Below are 21,206 nucleotides of genomic sequence, written 5' to 3' on the forward strand. Positions count from 1 at the left end.
TCAAAGCTGTAGTTGGGCTCTACAGGGAACTTGCACTCTACAATGCCATAAGGCAGGGGTGGGCAACTGCGGCCCTCCAGCTGTCATGGAACTACATGAAAGCCTGATAGTTGCATCATGACTCGCAGAGGCATGATAGGACTTGCCCACCCCTGCCATAAGGGCACTTATCAACCCCCTTGTGATGGCAAATTAAAGTGCAACTTCACTTTGCCTTACCCCACAAAAACTACAAGACCCTAACACTTGTCCCCATCCTTTTTTTTTTTTTTTTCTTTTTTCTTTTTGCTACACCGTGGAGTACTTTGACCCTTGTCTTGGTTGAAGCAGAAGTTCTCCTTTGGTTGCTGTTCTCCGGAGCCACCATCTTTAATGGAGATCTGGTTAAGTGCAGACACGCTGTGGTCCCCTTGATCAGGCAGGAATCTTGCAACGTGTCTGGACATGCACCGTATCTTCCGGCATGCGTCTTCGCCAGTCCTCTGTTGGGGACTCCATGGCTTTCGTGTGCATGTGTGAGAACTTGCAAACTGCTCTCTGGAGGCAGTTTGTGTACTCTCGTGCTTGCACACACAAGCCATGGGGTCCCTGACAGAGGACTGGCTGATACGGCGTGTGTGAGTGCACAGGGGCCACCAATGTCACCCAAGATTAGAAAGTTTTATAAGCTGTATGTACAGTGCCTTTGAAAAAGTCTTCATACCCCTGAAATGTCCCCATGTTGTCATGTTACAATGTATTCCCCCCCCCGAATGTCCCTCATGTTACAATGTATCCCCCCCCCCCCCCCCCAATGTTGTCATGTTACAATGTATTTATTGGGATTGGATGTGATGGACCGACACAAAGTGGCACATAATTGTGAAGTGGAAGGAAAATGAGAAATGGTTTCCAACATTTGTGACCAATAAATCTGTGAGAAGTGTGGCGGCATTTGTATTCGGCCCCCCGGAGTCAATACTTTGTAGGACCCCCTTTGGCTGCCATTCCAGCTGCAAGTCTTTTTGGGGATGTCTCTTTGCACATCTAGAGATGGACATTTCTGCCCGTTCTTCTTTGCAGAATGGCTCAAGCTCTGTCAGATTGGATGGAGAGCGTCTGGGAACGGCAATTTTCAGGTTTGGCCACAGATTCTCCATTAGATTTCGGTCTGGACTGTGACTGGGCCATTCTCACACATGAAGATGCTTTGATCTGAACCAGGGGTCTCCAAACTTTCTTTTCTGTCCTTCAGAAGTTAGGGGGGTCGTAGGACTAAATAATGCTTCTTTGGTATTAGGGGGAGGAAAAAGCACTCCGTCGTTGGTGTCAGAGGGAGGAATATTGCCCCGTCGTTGGTGTCAGTGGGAGGAATATTGCCCCGTCATTGGTGTCAGTGGGAGGAATAGAGATCTTTCATTGGTGTCAGTGGGAGAAATAGTGCCCTATCATTGGTGTCAGTGGGAGAAATAGTGCCCTATCATTGGTGTCAGTAGGCATTAATAGTGCCTCATCATTGGTGTCAGTAGGAGGAATAGTGCCCCATCATTGGTGTCAGTGGGAGGAATGGTGTCCTATGCTTAGTAATAGTAGAAGGAATAGTGCCCCATCATTGGTGTCCAGTGGGAGGAATAGTGGCTCATCATTGGTGTCAGTGGGAGGAATCGTGCCCCATCATTGGTGTAATTGGGAGGATTAGTGTCCTATGCTTGGTAATAGTATGAGGAATAGTGTCTCATCATTGGTGTCAATAGGTGAAATAGTGCCTCCTTGTTGATGTCCGTAGCAGGAATTATGCCCCATTGTTGGTGTCAGTGGGAGATATAGTGTCTTGTATCTGTGGGAGAAGAAGTGCCCCAAGGGCTGGATAAAGGCAAGCAAAGGGCCTCAGTATGGAGACCACTGATCTGAACCATCCCATTGTAGCTTTGGCTGGATGTTTCGGGTCGTTGTCCTGCTGGAAGGGGAACCTCCGCCCCGGTCTCAAGTCTTTTGCAGACTCTAACAGGTTTTCTTCTATGATTGCCCTGTATTTGGCTCCATCCATCTTCCCATCAACTCTGACCAGTTTCCCTGTCCTTGCTGAAGAAAAGCATCCCCACCACATGATGCTGCCACCGCCATGTTTCACAGTGGGGATGGTGTGTTCAGGGTGATCCTCAGGCCTATAGTGTGCACGCTCTGTACCTGTGATATACAGTACATGCATTCTGTGTGGAAGAAGTCGTAGCACCATGGAGTCATTATTACTCTTTCCTGGTGGATCTGACCATCTGAGGACACTGCAAGGGAATTAACTAAGGCTGGAGCAGCTTTACATGGCAGCCAATCAGCTTCTATCTTCATCTTTTTCCACTTGAGCTTTGAAGATTTAAGCTGGAAGCTGATTGGTTGTGCTCTGGGTTGGGGTGTAGATGGTGTTTTATGGTTCAGGGCCGTCCCGTACAATGTTGTGGGAGCTACTCTAGGCAGTAGGCTTTGTGTATGAGGGCAATCCAGCAACAAGTTCCTGGGTCTGTATGCCCGCTGTGTCCATTATGAGGGGTTCCCACCATCCCTGTGCTGTGTTCCCGGGTCTGTACACCCGTATTGCCCATTATGAGGGGATCCCACCATCCCTGTACTGAGTTCCCGGGTCTGTACGCCCGCTGTGCCCATTATGAGGGGTTCCCACCATCCCTGTGCTGTTTTAGTTTATGTAATGGAGAATATAGCAGGAGTAGGGGGATCACAGACAACTCCCATCATTAAGGAACAAATTTCAGCCATTATGGCGGGGAGATCACAGTACAAGGCATGTAAGGGGAAAACACTGCCCACCAGGCTCCACCAATGGCTGAAACATCACTTTGTGTCACCCTTTCCTTTCGCAGGATGGGTGTGTTGCGAAGCCACACCCCTTCACTAAATGTATTCTGCATACAAATACAGCATTTTAATATATATAGATAGATAAAATAAAAATGTTTTTATTTATTGTATCTCCTGCATAAATAGTATTGTAGATAGTATCAGTATTGGAGGTTACTGTCTCTTTAAGGCAGCGTGGGCGTGGCTGCTGGGAGGAGTCTCCGCTTTTCCGGGCGGCTCCATCTTCGCTTCGTTTACCCGCACTGGTTATGGCCGCCCGCCGTTTCCGCCCTTCCCCCCCCCCCCCCCCCCCCCTCCTAGCCACTCGCTTCCCGTCTCGTCTGCGTTCCACCACGTTGTGCGCTTCCGGCCCTTGCGCTCCAGCCGGGCGCCCGGAAGCAGTAGTTCCGGGGTGAGGGGTTCCGGCTGGTGGCTGGGGAGGAAGCAGAGAGAGGAGGCAGCAGGTATTCTGCATACATTGGATGGGGGGAGGAGGAAAGGAGCTGAGGGGGAAGAGGGAGGGTTGGTATCATTTATTAGTAAAGCCTGGGGGAGGTGGGGTCGCCTCACTGTATGTGCTGCTCCTCCCCAGTATGGGGATACATGACAGCAGCCCACCACACACCCCTCCTCTATTATGTGTGACACAGGAGCTGACACTCTAACCAGATGTACACACACCGCCAGTGGGGGAGATGGTCCATCCTGGACTGTACAGAACAATATTCCCCAATGTGTCCCGCCATCACACCATTAATTTCATCCCGGGGGAAGGAGTTCCTGGTTGCACACATGGTATAATGAGGGCACAACATGCACATCACGGGAGATATACACAATAATATATATGTGTGTGTGAGTACAGTAATACATCTGTGTACGTGTAGTTTATAAATGAGATATAGGGGAACTCCAGCCAAAACTTTATTTTAGCTTTGAATAGAGCAGGAGAGGATTCATGTGCCATATATTATGTGTGCAAAATTAAATATACATTTATATATAGTGTGTATGTATGTGTGTATATATATATATATATTTGTATTGACATATAATAATTTAATTTACATTATTTAATATAAACATAGTCATTTCATTTTAGTTTTAAATATATATTAAATAATTAAAACTATTAATAATAATGAAAAAAATAATAAGTGTGTGTGTGTGTGTGTATATGTGTGTGTGTGTGTGTGTGTGTGTGTGTGTGTGTGTGTGTGTGTGTGTGTATATATATATATATATATATATATATATATATATATAACTAAATGAAATGACTACATTTTTAATAATGTACCGTATATACTCGAGTATAAGCCGAGTTTTTCAGCACATTTTTTTGTGCTGAAAAACGGCCCCCTCGGCTTATACTCGAGTCAACGTCTGCAGATGTCTAGCAGGGGCGCGTACAGTGGTGGGCAGAGGGCTGCTGTCTCTTACCTGGCTCCCACGATGATCCATCCAGGAAGCGCTGCTCCTTCCGTCACTCCGGCCACTCCCTCACTCCTGCCGCTCGGCTCCGCCTCCTCACCGGTGATTGGCTGCCAGAACTGTAGCTCAGGAAAGGTACACAGGCGGCCAATCACGGGCGAGGAGGCGGAGCCGAGCGGACCCGCGAAAATCGAGTGAGGGAAAAGCCGGTAAGTGTGCAGTGCAGAGGTGCTGCTGCAACCACATATGCTGGCTGCAGCAGCACCATACTGCAACAGGGGTCAGCAAGTGTCATTGGTGTCAGTGGGAGGAATAGTGCCGCATCATTGGTGTCACTGATACTAATGATGGGGCATTATTCCTCCCAGTGACACCAACGATGGGGCACTATTCCTCCCAGTGACACCAACGATGGGGCACTATTCCTCCCAGTGACACCAACGATGGGGCACTATTCCTCCCAGTGACACCAACGATGGGGCACTATTCCTCCCAGTGACACCAACGATGGGGCACTATTCCTCCCAGTGACACCAACGATGGGGCACTATTCCTCCCAGTGACACCAACGATGGGGCACTATTCCTCCCAGTGACACCAACGATGGGGCACTATTCCTCCCAGTGACACCAACGATGGGGCACTATTCCTCCCAGTGACACCAACGATGGGGCACTATTCCTCCCAGTGACACCAACGATGGGGCACTATTCCTCCCAGTGACACCAACGATGGGGCACTATTCCTCCCAGTGACACCAACGATGGGGCACTATTCCTACGTATAACAATTTTATAGACAAATGATACTATTTACAGTCGCGCGGGGGGGGGGGGGGGGCGCGCGCAAAATGTTTTCGCCTTCCTAGGGGGGGGCATGACAGAAAATAATTGAGAAGCACTGTTCTAAAGCTACCCCACCCTCGGCTTATACTCGAGTCAATAGTTTTTCCCAGTTTTTTGTGGTAAAATTAGGTACCTCGGCTTATAGAAAAAAATTAGCTTATTAAATTTGTAAAGATATACTATTTAATTTACATTATTACAAATGTAGTCATTTCATTTAGTTTTATATTAATTAAAACTATTAATAATAATAAAAAATATATATTTTTTTATTATTGTTATTTAAAAAGTTAATATTTGAAAAAACTATTTTTTAACTACAGGGAAAGCACGATACAAATGAATGCTATAAATGGAGTTGCAGTTCAGTGAGTAAAATAAGTATTTGCCCCCCCAGTAAAATAAGTGATTCCCCCCCCCCCCCCCCCCCCCAACCAGGAGACTGGCTATGTGGTCATGTGGTACACAGAGTAGTCCTGTCAATTGGAGAAGGTGCTCCTTCTTAACGACAACTCGTTGTGTGTATAAAAGATGCTTGTCCACAGAATCTCTTTTTTTTCCATTCAAAGCTCACCACCATCATGGGCAAGACCAAAGAGCTGTCCAAGGATGTCAGGGATAAGATTGTGGACCTGCACAAGGCTGGAATGGGCTACAAGACCATCAGCAAGAAGCTTGGTGAGAAGGAGACAACCGTTGGAGCGATTGTTCGCAAATGGAAGAAATACAAAGTAACCATCAATCGCCCTCGGTCTGGAGCTCCATGCAAGATTTTACCTCATGGGGTAAGGATGGTCATGAGAAAAGTGAGGGATCAGCCCAGAGATACACGGGAGGAGCTTGTGAATGATCTCAAGGCAGTTGGGACCACAGTCACAGATCAAACCATTGGTAACACAATACGCCGCCATGGATCGAAACCCTGCAGCACCCGCAAGGTCCCCCTCCTCAAGAAGGCACATGTCCAGGCCCGTCTGAAGTTTGCCAATGAACATCTAAATGATTCAGAGAAGGATTGCTTTGGTGAAACGAGACCAGAATTGAACTCTTTGGCATTAACTCGACTCGTCATGTTTGGAGGAGAAAAATGCTGATTATGACCGTAAGAAGACCGTCGCTACAGTCAAGCACAGAGGTGGAAACTTTATGCTTGGGGGCTTTTTCTCTGCTAAAGGTACAGGCCGACTTTGCCGCATTGAGGAGCCAATGGATGAGGCCATCTTGGATGAGAACCTTCTTCCTCCAACCAGAACCCTAAATATGGGTCGTGGATGGGTCTTCCATCATGACAATGACCCAAAACATACCGCCAAGGCAACAAAGGAGTGTCCCAAGAAGAAGCACATTAAGGTCCTGAAGTGCCCTAGCTAGTCTCCAGACCTTCATCCTATAGAAAATGTATGGAGGAGCTGAAACTTTGAGTTGCCAAGCGACAGCCAAGAAACCTTAAGGATTTGGAGAAGAACTCTAAAGAAGAGTGGACCAAAATCCCTCCTGAGCTGTGTGCAGACCTGGGAACCAACTACAAGGAACGTCTTACCTCTGTGATTGCCAACAATGGTTCCTCCACCAAGTACCAAGTCATGTTTTGCTTGGGGATCAAATACTTACTTTACTCACTGTATTGTAAAATCTTGGACGAGAACCTTCTTCCCCCAACCAGAACCCTGAAGATGGGTCGTGGATGGGTCTTCCAGCCTGACAATGACCCAAAATAATACCACCAAGGCAACAAAGGAGTGTCTCAAGAAGAAGCACATGAAGGTAACGGGGTGGCCTATCCAGTCTCCAGACCTTAATCTGATAGCAAATGTATGGAGGGAGCTGAAACTTTGAGTTGCCAAGTGACAGCCAATAAACCTTAAGGATTTGGAGAAGATCTGTACAGAAGAGTGAACCAAAATGCCTCCTGAGATGTGTGCAAACCTGGGAACCAGATGCAAGGAACGTCTCACCTCTGTGCTTGCCAACACTGGTTCCTCCACCAAATACCAAGTCATGTTTTGCTTGGGGATCAAATACTTACTTTACTCACTGTATTGTAAAATCTTGGACGAGAACCTTCTTCCCCCAACCAGAACCCTGAAGATGGGTCGTGGATGGGTCTTCCAGCCTGACAATGACCCAAAATAATACCACCAAGGCAACAAAGGAGTGTCTCAAGAAGAAGCACATGAAGGTAACGGGGTGGCCTATCCAGTCTCCAGACCTTAATCTGATAGCAAATGTATGGAGGGAGCTGAAACTTTGAGTTGCCAAGTGACAGCCAATAAACCTTAAGGATTTGGAGAAGATCTGTACAGAAGAGTGAACCAAAATGCCTCCTGAGATGTGTGCAAACCTGGGAACCAGATGCAAGGAACGTCTCACCTCTGTGCTTGCCAACACTGGTTCCTCCACCAAATACCAAGTCATGTTTTGCTTGGGGATCAAATACTTATTTTACTCACTGGACTGAAACTCCCATTTATAACATTTGTATCATGAGTTTTTTCTGGATTTTTGGTTGATATTCTGTCTTTACCATTTAAAATACACCGATTGATACAAATTATAGACCCTTTTGTTTCTTTGTAAATGGGCAAACATTCAAAATCTGCAGGGGATCAAATAATTATTTTCCCCCACTGTATTGTAAAATCTTGGAAGAGAACCTTCTTCCCCCAACCAGAATCCTGAAGATGGGTTGGAGATGGGTCTTCCAGCATGACAATGACCCAAAATAATAATAAAGGAGTGTCTCGAGAAGAAGCACATTAAGGTCACGGAGTGGCATAGCCAATCTCCAGACCTTAATCCTATAGAAAATGTATGGAAGGAGCTGAAACTTCGAGTTGCCAAGCAACAGCTAATAAACCTTTAAGGATTTGGAGAAGATCTGTAAAGAGTGGACCAAAATGCCTCCCGAGATGTGTGCAGACCTGGGAACCAACTACAGGAAATGTCTTACCTCTGTGCTTGCCAACAAGAGTTCCTCCACCAACTACCAAGTCATGTTTTGCTTGGGGATCAAATACTTATTTTACTCACTGGACTGCAACCCAATTTATAACATTTGTATCATGAGTTTTTTTCTGGATTTTTGGTTGATATTCCGTCTCTACAATTTAACCACTTCCCGACCGGCCGTTGTATATAAACGGCCGGACGGTGGCACTGCAGGGTCGGGTGGCCGTCTATAAACGGCCTCCCCACACCCTGCTTGTGCGCGCTCCCTGGGAGCGCGCAGCACTGCGATCCGGTGCCCGCTGTGTCCTCCGGACACAGTGAAACACCGATCGTTGGACGGGACCTCTGTACGAGGTCCCGATCATGTGATCACTGATTGGCCAATCAGTGATCACATGCAAAGTAGTAAGCAAGATGTCACTTCTGACATCATTGCTTACTATGTGTGAAATCTGTGAATGATCACAGAGGTCACATGGTACAAGGCTATTCACAAAAGCCTTGTACCATGTGACAAGCTGTGACCAATCACAGCTCACTCAGTTCTTCTCAATGAGTGCAAGAATGCACACAGAGAGAAAGAGAAATGATTGCTTTTACATCCTATATGGGTGTAAAAGCAATCAGTGTAAAAAAAAAAAAAAAAATCTTCATCACCCCTCACAAGTAGTACAGTGTCACCATGGTGACACTGTACTCCTAGGGTGACAGTATATAAAAATAAAAAATAATATAAAAATGTAAAAAAAAATGTTTAAAAATTATAATTTTTGCTTATAAACTAATTTGGATTTTTTTTTTTTACTAAAAAGATAACGGAATAAATTTTGGCTAAGATTTATGATGAAATATTATTTATTTGCAAAATTTTATAAAAAAAACACTTTTTTTCAAAATTTTAGGATATTTCATTTACATAGCAAAAAAAAATACAAATCCCAGTGGTGAATAAATACCACCAAAATAAAGCTTTATCTATCTCAAAAAAATGGTAAAAAATTCATTTGGGTACAGTGTTGCATGACCGCGCAATTGTCATTCAAAGTGTGATAGCGCTAAAAGCTGAAAATTGCCCTGGTCAGGAAGGGGGTAAAAGTGTCCAGTCTGGAAGTGGTTAAAATACACGGATTTTATAAAAATTCTAGACCCTTTGTTTTTTTGTAAGTGGGCAAAGGTACAAAATCAGCCGGGGATCAAATCATTATTTTCCCCGCTGTATATATGGCTGATCTATGATCTCCCCATCCATTTGCTTCTAGGATGTGCCCGGGGGGGGGGGGGGGAGGAAATGTACTTTCATTGCCCTGAGGGAGCAGTGACCAATGAGGTCCTCCAACCATCAGGCTGAAGTGGAGGACTATAGCATGCCGTGTTTTCCTATATCGCCAGGTCCATATTTAAGTGTTGATAATGATGTATGTATTACAGACACAATCTTCTGACTCGTTCCGAATTGTGGAAATAAAACCGCGTCCTTTTAATGTCATTCTATCCATATAGTGACTCCAATGTCTAAACGAGCAAATGTGTCGTCTTCTTCCAGGACGAAATGGAATGCATCGACCTGACTCTTCCGAAAAAGGGGAACCAGGAGAAGAGTCATGTGATCGAGGAAAGGGATGAGATGACCGAGAGGTTGTTGAACCTCACCCTGGAGATCATCTACCTGCTGACCGGAGAGGTGAGGATTCTGGGAGGTCACGTGACATCACTCCTCTCTATTAATAAAACACAGACCTGACTGGAGAGGTGAGGAGGATTCTGGAAGGTCACATGACATCACCCTTATCTATTAATAAAACACAGACCTGACCGGAGAGGTGAGGAGGATTCTGGGAGGTCTCATGACGTCACTCTCATCTCTATTATTAAAACACAGAGCTGACTGGGGAGGTGAGGAGGATTCTGGGAGGTCACATGACATCACTTCTATCTAGTAATAAAACACAGACCTGACCGGAGAGGTGAGGAGAATTCTGGGAGGTCACATGACATCACTCTCATCTCTATTAATAAAACACACACCTGACCGGAGAGGTGAGGAGGATTCTGGGAGGTCACATGACATCTTCCATGATCCGGTCTATGGGGTCCTTCTGTGTATTTTATACTTTTCATTTTTTGCTTTGCAGGATTGTTTGGTTTTGAAAAAGACATCAGGAGAGCTTCTGACTTCCAGGAACCGCAACCAAACTTCCAGCACCTGGAGCAGGAGCCAGAGCCCCGACACTGTGCCCTCACCGCTTTCACTGGTCCATAAGAACAATAAGGAACAGAAGATCCTAGAAGTCACCCACAAGATCATTGAGGTGCTGACCGGAGAGGTGAGCGGTGCTGGGAATTCTGGGACATGCCGGTGGTCTTTGGCAGGACAGTACGACTGGTTGACTGATATGGAGGATCCAATTCTGGTGATCCGTTCCCGTTTCTGATGAGAACTAGGAGACCTGGAGGTGTCTTGTGTGTCGAGATCAGACAATCTGGTATATGGATAGACATTGCTAGGAGCAGTATTTAACCACTCGTGCTCTGGAAGGTCCCCCCCTCTTCCCTTCATGACCAGGCCATTTTTTTCTGTTTAGCACTGAGCTACTTTAAGTAGTAATTGCACGGGCATGCAATGTACGCAAACCAACTTTTCAGAATTTTTTTTTTTTCCACACAGCTCCTTTTGGTGGCATTTGATCACCACTGGGATTTTTTTTTTTATTATATAAATGAAAAAAGACCACAAATTTTGAAAAACTAAATTCTATCCAATAAAAAATACTAACATCCTTATAAATTTTGGCCAAAATTAGTAAAAAAAAAAAAAATTAAAATAATTCCAGTAAGTGCATAATAATTGGTTCACATGAAAGTGATCATATCTACAGACTATAGGATATATACTGGAATTTTTATTTACTTTTTATACTAGTAATGGCAGCGATCAGCGAATCACATTGGGACTGTGATAGTGCGGCGGGCAATGTGGCACTACCGCCACTGACATCGCCAGTGATACTAATACAGTGACTAGTGCTAATAATAAACACTGTCACTGTACTAATGACACTTGATGGGAAGGGGTTTACATCTAGGGCAGGGCTGTCAAACTGGTGGCCCTCCAGCTGTTGTGAAACTACAAGTCCCATCATGCCTCTGCCTTTGGGAGTCATGCTGGTAACTGTCAGCTTTTGCAATGCTTCACGGGATTAATAGATCTGCAACACCTGGAGGGCCACAGGTTGAGCACCCATGATCTAGGGCAGGGCTGTCAAACTAGAGGCCCTCCAGCTGTTGAAGAACTACAAGTCCCATCATGCTTCTGCCTTTGGGAGTCATGCTTGTAACTGTCTGCTTTGCAATGCTTCATGGGATTTGTAGATCTGCAACACCAGGAGGGCCACAGGTTGAGCACCCATGACCAAGTGTGTGCCTAACAGTGTTTACTGTGTGTAGTATGTGTTGCTTTTACTAAGCAATGTGCCGGTTTTTATTCCCTTCTTTGCAGGGAGGGAAAAAACCCCAAAAAAACAGCACATCACTGCTATCTGAAGAGAGCCCTATGTGGTTTACAAACACAGAGCTCTCTTCTGTCGTTCACTGAGCCAAGAGCAGATCCCGGCCATAAGCCATTTGGCTAGAACCCGCTGATCAGCTTGGAAGTCTCACAGACTTCCATGCCCTCGAGAGCAGGCCCGGAAGCAAGCCGCAATGTGTGGGTACGTGATTGCGCCCGTACGAGCGGACCTGCCGCAGGAAATGTTCTGCAAGCTGTTAAATATCTGAAGCATGGTTGCCGTAATTTGAGGTCATCAGATTGTCTTCTTCTCTGCAGGTATGGGGGTCTGACGATGACTACAAAGAAGAGGTCATCCAGGATCACCACTCCCTGTCCTCATCAGGTAAGAGGAGACTTTTGAAGAGAGCAGTACGTTGGATCCACCTAGACCCCCCCCCCCCCCCCCATCATCTGATAAACGCATAGAAACAATGGATTCAGTCAGTGTTTCTGCGTTTCCTACAGATGGATCTAGTAACGCAGTTTCGCAAGAAGGATCTCCCAATCCTCATTATTCCCGAGACGGTATAGACGACCGCCACGGCGTCACGCGGTTTTATCAGGTAGGCGCTGTATTTCCTCTGCAGGTACAAACGACAGAGCCGAACACTCATATCATTCACATGCTGCGTGACCGGAGAGGTCCCTGAGCCTTCTCATAATCCGTATTGACGAAGTCTATTTCTTGAAATCTGTATTGACGAAGCCTATTTATTTCCCGAAACCTCTAGGATGAACACGTAGGCGACTTTAAGATTTTTGTCAAACAAGAGAAAAAAGAAGAGCAAGGGGGCGATGACGACGTCATTCACGTGACCATCAAAGAGGAAGAGTATCCAGCGGATATTGGCATAGGTGAGCGATGAGCAAAAGACCTGGAAAGGTCCTAATCCATTCCTTCTCTGGCACAATCTAGACCAGGGGTCCTCAAACTTTTTAAACGGGGCCAGTTCACTGTCCCTCAGACCGTTGGAGGGCCGGACTATAGTTTAAATAAAAAAACTATGAACAAATGCGGACACAGTACAGGAGATGAGCAGAGACTGCAGACATACAACGGTGGCTGGAATACTGGGCCGGCCCCGCTCCATAAGACGCACAGACATTTCCCCCCTAGTGTGTCTTATGGAGCGAAATAGTGCCCCATCATTGGTGTCAGTGGGATGTAGTGCCCCATCATTGGTGTCAGTGGGAAGAAACGTGCCTCATCATTGGTGTCAGTGGGAGGAATCGTGCCCCATCATTGGTGTCAGTGGGAGGAATCGTGCCCCATCATTGGTGTCAGTGGGAGGAATCGTGCCCCATCATTGGTGTCAGTGGGAGGAATCGTGCCCCATCATTGGTGTCAGTGGGAGGAATCGTGCCCCATCATTGGTGTCAGTGGGAGGAATCGTGCCCCATCATTGGTGTCAGTGGGAGGAATCGTGCCCCATCATTGGTGTCAGTGGGAGGAATCGTGCCCCATCATTGGTGTCAGTGGGAGGAATCGTGCCCCATCATTGGTGTCAGTGGGAGGAATAGTACCCCATCATTGGTGTCAGTTCGAGGAATAGTGCGGATCTAGTGAATGCGGGGCCCGGGGAGAGCGGATCTAGTGAATGCGGGGCCCGGGGAGAGCGGATCTAGTGAATGCGGGGCCCGGGGAGAGCGGATCTAGTGAATGCGGGGCCCGGGGAGAGCGGATCTAGTGAATGCGGGGCCCGGGGAGAGCGGATCTAGTGAATGCGGGGCCCGGGGAGAGCGGATCTAGTGAATGCGGGGCCCGGGGAGAGCGGATCTAGTGAATGCGGGGCCCGGGGAGAGCGGATCTAGTGAATGCGGGGCCCGGGGAGAGCGGATCTAGTGAATGCGGGGCCCGGGGAGAGCGGATCTTGTGAATGCGGGGTCCGGGGTTTAGTAACACTTTAAGGAAATTGGTGCATGGGCCTTCAGTTGAGCATCTTGTGGTGATAGCTTTTGGATATTATTTAGTATAACCGTCAAGCAGGCCTATTAGTACTTGGTTGCCTCCAGGACTTAGCACGTAATGCTACTCTGGCCAGGTAGCTGAGGCTAAGCAAGAGTAGCAGAAGAGTAGCTGTGGTGCAGGAAGATACAGATGTCCTCAGAGGATGGAGGACATGTGAGCCAGTTAGAGAGTAATCAAATAAAATGGTGAGGGGTTGGCCCGAGCAGCAGACAGAAACGCGATCGGTAAACAGCCAAGGGGTCAGTCCAGGCAACAGACAAGCGCGGTCAGTAAACGGGCAAGGGTCATTACGGGTGGCAGGCAAGAAACGTTGTGAGTGAACAAGCAATGGTCAGTCCAGGCAGCAAGCAAAAGATGTGGTCTGTCAGTGGGCAAGTACTGGTCCAGGCATCAGGCAAGAGACTTGGTCAGTCCAGGCAGCAAGCAAAAGACATGGTCTGTTAGCGGGCAAGTACTGGTCAAGGCATCAGGCAAGAGAATTGGTCAGTCCAGGCAGCAAGCAAAAGACATGGTCTGTTAGCGGGCAAGTACTTGTCCAGGCAACAGGCAGGGGATTTGGTCAGTGAACAAGAAATGGTCATTCCAGGCAGCAAGCGAAAGACTTGGTCTGTCAGTGGGCAAGTACTGGTCAAGGCAGCAGGCAGGAGATGTCCGTAAATAGACAAGGATCAGATAAGTCAGGACTGAGATACAATTATTATTATTATTATTATACAGTATTTATGAAGCGCCAACAGTTAGCTCAGCGCTGTACATTACAAACATGCGACAGTACAATACCAATACAATGCGATACACGAGGGGTTCGAGGGCCCTGCTCTTTCGAGCTTATAATCTAGGAGGGAGGGGATAGTGGTACAGGAGGAGATAGCTGTGGGGATAGAGTGGTAGGAAGAGTGGAGGAGGTCGGCAGATTAGCATGGGGTGGGGTAGGCTTACCTGAAGAGGTGGGTTTTCGGGTGTGCCTAAAGGAGAGTAGGTGATAGTCTGATGGATTGGGGCAGGGAGTTCCAGAGGATGGGTGACACCCTGGAGAAATCCTGGAGGCGGGCAGGGGAGGAGGAGACCAGGGAACTAGAGAGAAGGAGGTCTTGTGAGGAGTGGAGAGTGCGTGTTGGGTGGTACTTGGATATTAGGTCAGTGATGTAGTTCGGGGCAGTATGGTGGACAGCTTTGTACATCAGTGTTAGGATTTTGAATTTGATCCGTTGCGCAATCGGAAGCCAGTGGAGGGATTGGCAGAGGGGGGTGGCGGAAACTGAGTGGTTGGTAAGGAGAATGAGTCTGGCTGCCGTATTCAGGATCGACTGAAGCAGGGATAGCCTGTGGCGGGGCAGGCCAGTGAGGAGGGAGTTGCAGTAGTCGAGTCGTGATATGATGAGGGAGTGGATGAGCTTTTTAGTGGTTTCTGGGGTTAGAAACGTGCGGATTTTGGCGATGTTGCGGAGGTGATTGGACTTGGGGATAGGTTGGAGTCCAGAATGACACCAAGTACTCTGGCCTGCTGAACGGGTCTGATAGTGGTATTGTTGGACGTGATGGAGAAGTCAATGTGGGGTGGTGTGCGGGCTGGGGGGGGAAGACTAGGAGCTCAGTTTTGGAGAGGTTTAGTTTAACCACTTGCCGCCCAGCCACCGCATATAAACGGCGGCAGGGTGGCACTCGTAGTCAAAAGCACGTTTTAAAACGGCTGCCTTCAAAACAGGTAGGGGGCGCGCACCCGCCCTACCTGTCCCGCGGGTGTCAGCAGCAGGTGTCAGCCGCCGGGTCACGGCCGGTTTTTACTGGCCGTTTTCCTGCGATTGACGGTGATCGCTGACACAGAGCAGGGCTGCATTGTTTACACACAGCCCTGTTCTGTGTCAGTTCTCTGACAGCTTGTGAGAAGATGCAGAGTTTCTCTCCCTAGATCAGCTCCCCCCCCCCCCAGTACACACCCCTGAACCCTAGTAAAACACTCCCCTTACATAGCAAATTCTAAAAATGTTAACCCCTTCCTCCCCAGTGACATTAGTACAGTTTCAGTGTTTTTTTTTTCACTGATCACTGTATTGGTGTCACTGGGGATGTCAGTGACCCCAAGTCAGTTCCCCCCCCCCCCCCCCGTGTCAAAATGTCCGCCGCAGTCCTGCCATAAGTCGCTGGTCGCCGCCATATGTCGCTGGTCGCCGCCAAAAGTCGCTGATCGGCGCCATTATTAGTATAAATAAAAATTTAAAATTCCAGTATCTTTCCCGCCATTTGTAAAAGCTATAACTTTCACGTAAACCAATTAATTTACACGTATTGGGATTTTTTTTAGCAAAGACATGTCGCAGAATACATTTTGGCAGAAATTTATGACTAAATTTGATTTTTGCATTTTTTTTTTTACTGGACATGTTTTATAGCAAAAAGTACAAAATATTGGGTTTTTTTCCCTCATTGTCAGCCTTTTTTTTTATAGCGCAAAAAATAAAAACCGCACAGGCGATCAAATACCACCGAAAGAAAGCTCAATTTGTGGGGGAAAAAAAGGATGTAAATTTCATTTATGTACCGTATTGCATGACCACGCAATTGTCCGTTAAACTAGTGCAGCGCTGTATAGCAGAAAAATGGCGTAAATTGCAGTATTTATACCATAGTTTGTAGACGCTATAACTTCCACACAAAGCAATCAATATACACTTATTGGGATTTTTTTTTACCAAAAACATGTAGCAGAATACATTTTGGCCTAAATTTATAACCAACTTTGAGTTTACTATATATTTTTTATAGCTGAAAGTAAAAAATATTGTTTTTCTTCAAAAGTTTTGGCCTTTTTTTTGTTTATAGGGTGAAAAATAAAAAGCGCACAGGTGATCAAATTACACCGAAAGAAAGCTCTATTTGTGTGAAAAAAAGGACGTAAATTTCGTTTAGGTGCAGCATTGCATGACCGCGCAATTATCAGTTGAATTAGTGCAGCGCCGAGTAGCAAAAAGAGGCCTGGTCATTAAGGGGGGTAAATCCTCAGGAGCTCAAGTGGGAAAGGAAGTGAAGCGACATCCAGTCCGATATGTCGTACAGTAGGTTTGTGATTCGGGCGGAGACTGAGGGGGTGAGGTGGGGGGGTTGAGAGATTTGTGTGTCGTCGGCATAGAGGTGGTAGTTGAAGCCGTGAGAGTGTATGAGTTGGCCAAGGGAGGAGGTGTAGATGGAGAAGGGGCCCGAGGATGGAGCCTTGAGGGACCCCAAAAGAGAGGGGGAGTGAGGGGGAGGTGGTAGCGTTATAGGTAACGCTGAAAGAGCGTTGTGATAGGTAGGATGAGAGCCAGGATAGAGCAGAATCTCTGATGCCGAGGGAGTGTAGTTTATTGAGGAGGAGGGGGTAGTCGACTGTGTCGAAGGCCGCGGAGAGGTCAAGGAGTAGGAGCACTGAATAGTGGCCATTATCTTTGGCGGTTAGAAGGTCATTGGATAGTTTGAGTAAGGCGGTTTCGGTGGAGTGTAGGGGACGGAAGCCGGACTGTAGGGGATTGAGGAGGTTGTTGTCGTTGAGAGCTTAGGCGAGTGTAGACTAAGCGCTCGAGGAGTTTGGATGTGAATGGGAGCAGGGAGATGGGTCTAAGGTTGTTCAGGTCATTGGGGTCCAGGGAGGGCTTTTTAAGTATGGGGGTGATGTGTGCATGCTTCAGTGAGGAGGGGAATGCGCCGGAAGAGAGGGAGAGATTAAAGATGTGGGTGAGGGAGCGTAGGTTGGAGGGGGAGGGAGGTCGCAGGAGTTGTGAGGGATAGGGTCGAGGGGGCAGGTGGTGAGGTGGGCATCAGAGAAGACCTTGGAGACTTCCTCGATGGTAGTAGCGTCGAAGGTGGGGAGTGTTGAGGGGGCTTCAGTGTGAGGAATGTTGCGTGAGGTGGAGGTCAGAGCAGTGGTGGGAGAGGGGTGATGAGGGGGTAGCTGTGTGAGAGGGGATGGGGTTGGAGGGAGTTTGAGCAGCGACGAAGTCCCTGTGGATTGTGCCGAGGGAGAGGGGTGATGAGGGGGTAGTTGTGTGAGAGGGGACGGGTTTGGAGGGAGTGTGAGCTCTGGCGATGTCCTTGCGAATTGTGTCAGTCTTGTGTTTGAAGTGATTGGCAATCTCAAGGGCAGTGAGTGAGGTGCTGGGTGGAGGTGGGGGCAGCGAGAGTAGAGAGTTAAAGGTGGAGAAGAGTCGGCGAGGATTGGAGGAGAGGGTCTTGATGAGGGTCAGGAAGTAGGCTTGTTTTGCGGCGTGGAGGGAGGGGGTGTAGGTGTGGAAGGCAGATTTATAGCGGGTGAAGGCTTGTTGGGATCTGGTTTTGCGCCATAGTCGCTCCAGGGCACGACTGTGTCGTTTGAGAGTTTTGGTGTCATTAGTCTGCCAGGGCTGGAGCAGTCGGGGTCTGATGATTCGTGTGGTTAAAGGTGCTAGTGAGTCAAGGACTGTTGACAGCGCGTTGTTATAGGCAGTCATAGCTGGACAGGGGGAGGATGCTGTCATGGAGTTAATCAGCTGCAGAGTGGAGGGGGGCAGGGTTCAGGTTGTGGAGGTTACGGCTGGTAGTAGTATGGCATTTGGAGGGGTAGGCGTTAGAGAAGGTAATAAGGTTGTGGTCAGAGAGAGGGAAAGGGGGTGTTAGTGAGGCTGTGGGGAGCGCAGCGGTTGGAGAAGACAAGGTCCAGGATGTTTCCGTCGGAGTGGGTGGTGGATTGTATGGACTGTGCAAGTGCAAAGGAGGAGGTTAAGTGGAGGAGTTGGGATGTGGCCGGGTTGTCAATGTTGACAGGGATGTTGAAATCCCCAAGGATGATGGTGGGTAGCTCGGAGGAGAGAAAGAAAGGTAACCAGGAGGAAAAGTCATCAAGGAAGCAGGATACGGGTCCAGGAGGCCGGTAGATAATGGCAATCTTCAGGGGGGTTAGGGAGAATAGTCGGATGCAGTGGGCTTCGAAGGAGGAGAAGGATAGAGAGGGGGTCACTAGGAGGTGGAGGGAGCGGGAAACAAAGAGGTCATGGATGGCGGTGAGCTTGTTGCACACCGATCGGGGGGGGGGGGGTGGTTTTAGGGAGCAGGGGGACAGATACTAAGTTGCAGGGGTTGCGGCAGGATGTGGAAGCGGGAGGGTGCTGTGTGGGTGAGCAAGGTGGTGGAGGGCCAGGGTTCGGGGAGATGTTCCCCGCGGTTAGGAGGAGGAGAAGGGTGAGAAAGGTGGCATGGGCGCGGGATGTGCAGGAGCGTGTAAATCTACCAGCGGAGGTGTTCAGGTCATGGGGAGAGTGGAGTATTAGAAGGAGGTGGTGGGTGCCGTAGAGGGGCGAAGGAAGCAGTGAGGACACAATATACAGTTGTTTGGGAGGAGCAGAGGGATATAGAGAGTAGATTTTGGGAACGGAGAAGAGGAATATGAGGAGTGGAAGAGGCATTTTAGGGAGGTGCACGGTGTGGTGGATAGGAGTGGTGGGAGGCTTGGCTGTCGATAGTCCAGCGTGCAGTGGCGTATCTCGTCGCTGTGTCTTCTGGTAGCTGGAGTTTAGGGGAGTAGGGAGAGGGGATCGGGTGTGGATGGATGGTTTCTAGGGGCGCTTGATTGGAGACAGCCTGGCGTGCAGTGGTGTTTCGCGTTATGGTGTCTTGCATCTAGGGTTCTAGTCTTTAAGTCAAGCTGAGCTGGGGGTTGGTGTGAGTGGTCTCTGGGTGGACGGATCTGGAGTGATGTGCGGCTGTTACTTGTCCTTTTGGGTCGAGCTGGGTTGGGGTCAGCGTGAGTGGTGTCTGGGCAGCTAGAGGAGCACACGGGGAGACCTATTACACGTGTTGGGCTCAGGGCTAGTAAAGTTAAATAGGGGGCCAGTAGACAAAAGGCCAAGGGAAGGCAAGAAGGGAGGAGTATGCTACAGGCGTTGCCAAGATGTAGAACATCAGGATTGCAGATGTGGTCATGTTGCCAGGACACTGGACGTAAGGGCTTCCAAGACCCATAGGAAGCCATAAAGTTGGGCCCAAGGTGTGGCTATGTTGCCTTTGACCACATGACCATGCTATCTGATGACGTTAAATGTAAATCATCCCTTGGCTTGAACTGATCCTATTAATTTTGTAATCTGCATCCACTAGATGGTCGCCGTGTCCGTCGGACCTCGGAAGGTTGTCTGATCTTATCCTGCGATATGGAGGAGAACGACGTGGTGCAGGATTCTCCAGAAGAAGAGGAGGAGGAGGAAGAGGATAACCCGGTCACCATAGACATACAAACAGAGGACTGCACAGAGAAAGCCCTCGATCTATCCAACACCGGGGGATCCTCTCCCGAAATCATTACGCACACGGTGGGGAACATAGTCCTGAATCCTAATTTTGATGGGTTCTACGTCCAAAAGCCCAAAACCAGGCAGAAGAGGACACCTCAGCCCAAGCCCCAACCCAAAGTCCGCCGACGGAAGACTCCTGTAGACGAAAAACGATTCCAGTGCTGCGAGTGCGGCAAATTCTTCCCGCACAAATCCTATTTGATCAAGCACGAGCGTTCTCACACGGGCGAGAAGCCCTTCATCTGCTCCGAGTGCGGCAAATGCTTTACGGACAACTCCGGCCTGATGAAACACGTCAGAATCCATTTGACCGAAAGGCCGTACCAGTGCTGCTCGTGCGGGAAGGGCTTCACGTACAAGGCCGACCTCATTAAACACGAGAGGATCCACACCGGTGAGAAACCCTTCCCGTGCTCCAAGTGCGGCAAATGCTTCACAGACAAATCGGGCCGTGCCAAGCACGAGAGAATCCACTCCGGCGAGAAGCCCTTTCCCTGCCCCATTTGCGGCAAATGCTTTTCACGGAAGTCGCACATGGCCAAGCATCAGATCATCCACACAGGCGAAAAGCCCTTCCTGTGCCAGGAGTGCGGGCGCTGCTTTGGGCGCAAGTCCCACCTCACCAACCACCAGATCCTTCACCGGGGGGAGAAGCCGTACATGTGCCCCGAATGCGGCAAGTGTTTCGCCCAGAGGCCGGGCCTCATCATCCACCGCAAAATTCACAAGCCAAAAGTTGCCCCCGTCAGTTGAGGCCAAGGACAGTAGGGGAATTTGCGCTTTGAGCGTCACCGAGCGGTAGAACACGTAGAAATCATGCTCCATACTAACGCAATATCAACCTTCACGTCAACAGTGGAACGGCGCTGCCATAACCAGTCCGGGAAAAAAAAACAAAAAAAACTTCACCTATTCGTCAGACCCGCGCATAGTTATACTGTATAGGCCTTCAGCATCCTTTCTTCTAATAATCGTAAAGAACACCATAAAATGCCAATCGAATCCAAAGTTTTTTTTTTTTTTTTTTTTTCTCTAAATGGGGAATTTGTTTATATTTTTTAATTTTTTTTTTTTTTTCTTTGGAATAGAGTTACATATAAAATTCATAAAAGATTTGGGCAGAATCTTTCAAGTGCAATTTAATTTTTTTTTTTTTTGACATGGACACGAGTGTTCATTTGAGAAACGGTTAAATACGATAGTAGGAAATATTTTTCTATCCCAGCACCGAAATTAGCTCGGTGACTTTTTTTTTTTTTTTTTTTAACGTTTAATTTATTCAAGTTGATTACTGAAGAAAAAAGAAAAAAGTCAGCAACTACAAAAACTGTAGCTGC

The 21,206-nt window shown here is 47.9% G+C and overlaps 2 protein-coding genes across 2 annotated transcripts in view; both read left to right on the forward strand.

The window, feature by feature from the left end:
• Positions 1-21,206, forward strand: part of LOC149453441 (uncharacterized) — a 283,142-nt gene that overhangs the window by 124,148 nt on the left and 137,788 nt on the right. The window lies entirely within an intron of this gene.
• The window catches only part of LOC149453446 (uncharacterized), a 55,696-nt gene that overhangs the window by 17,311 nt on the left and 17,179 nt on the right, over positions 1-21,206 (forward strand). The window contains 6 exon segments of the mRNA XM_089688646.1: positions 9,601-9,738; positions 10,190-10,381; positions 11,881-11,947; positions 12,070-12,167; positions 12,336-12,459; positions 19,676-20,617. Coding sequence (XP_089544772.1) covers positions 9,601-9,738; positions 10,190-10,381; positions 11,881-11,947; positions 12,070-12,167; positions 12,336-12,459; positions 19,676-20,617 — 1,561 coding nt within the window.

This window comes from Staurois parvus, unplaced genomic scaffold (assembly GCF_062004578.1).
Source record: "Staurois parvus isolate SC_StPar_1 unplaced genomic scaffold, SC_StPar_1.0 ptg000449l, whole genome shotgun sequence".
NCBI classification, from domain to species: domain Eukaryota; kingdom Metazoa; phylum Chordata; class Amphibia; order Anura; family Ranidae; genus Staurois; species Staurois parvus.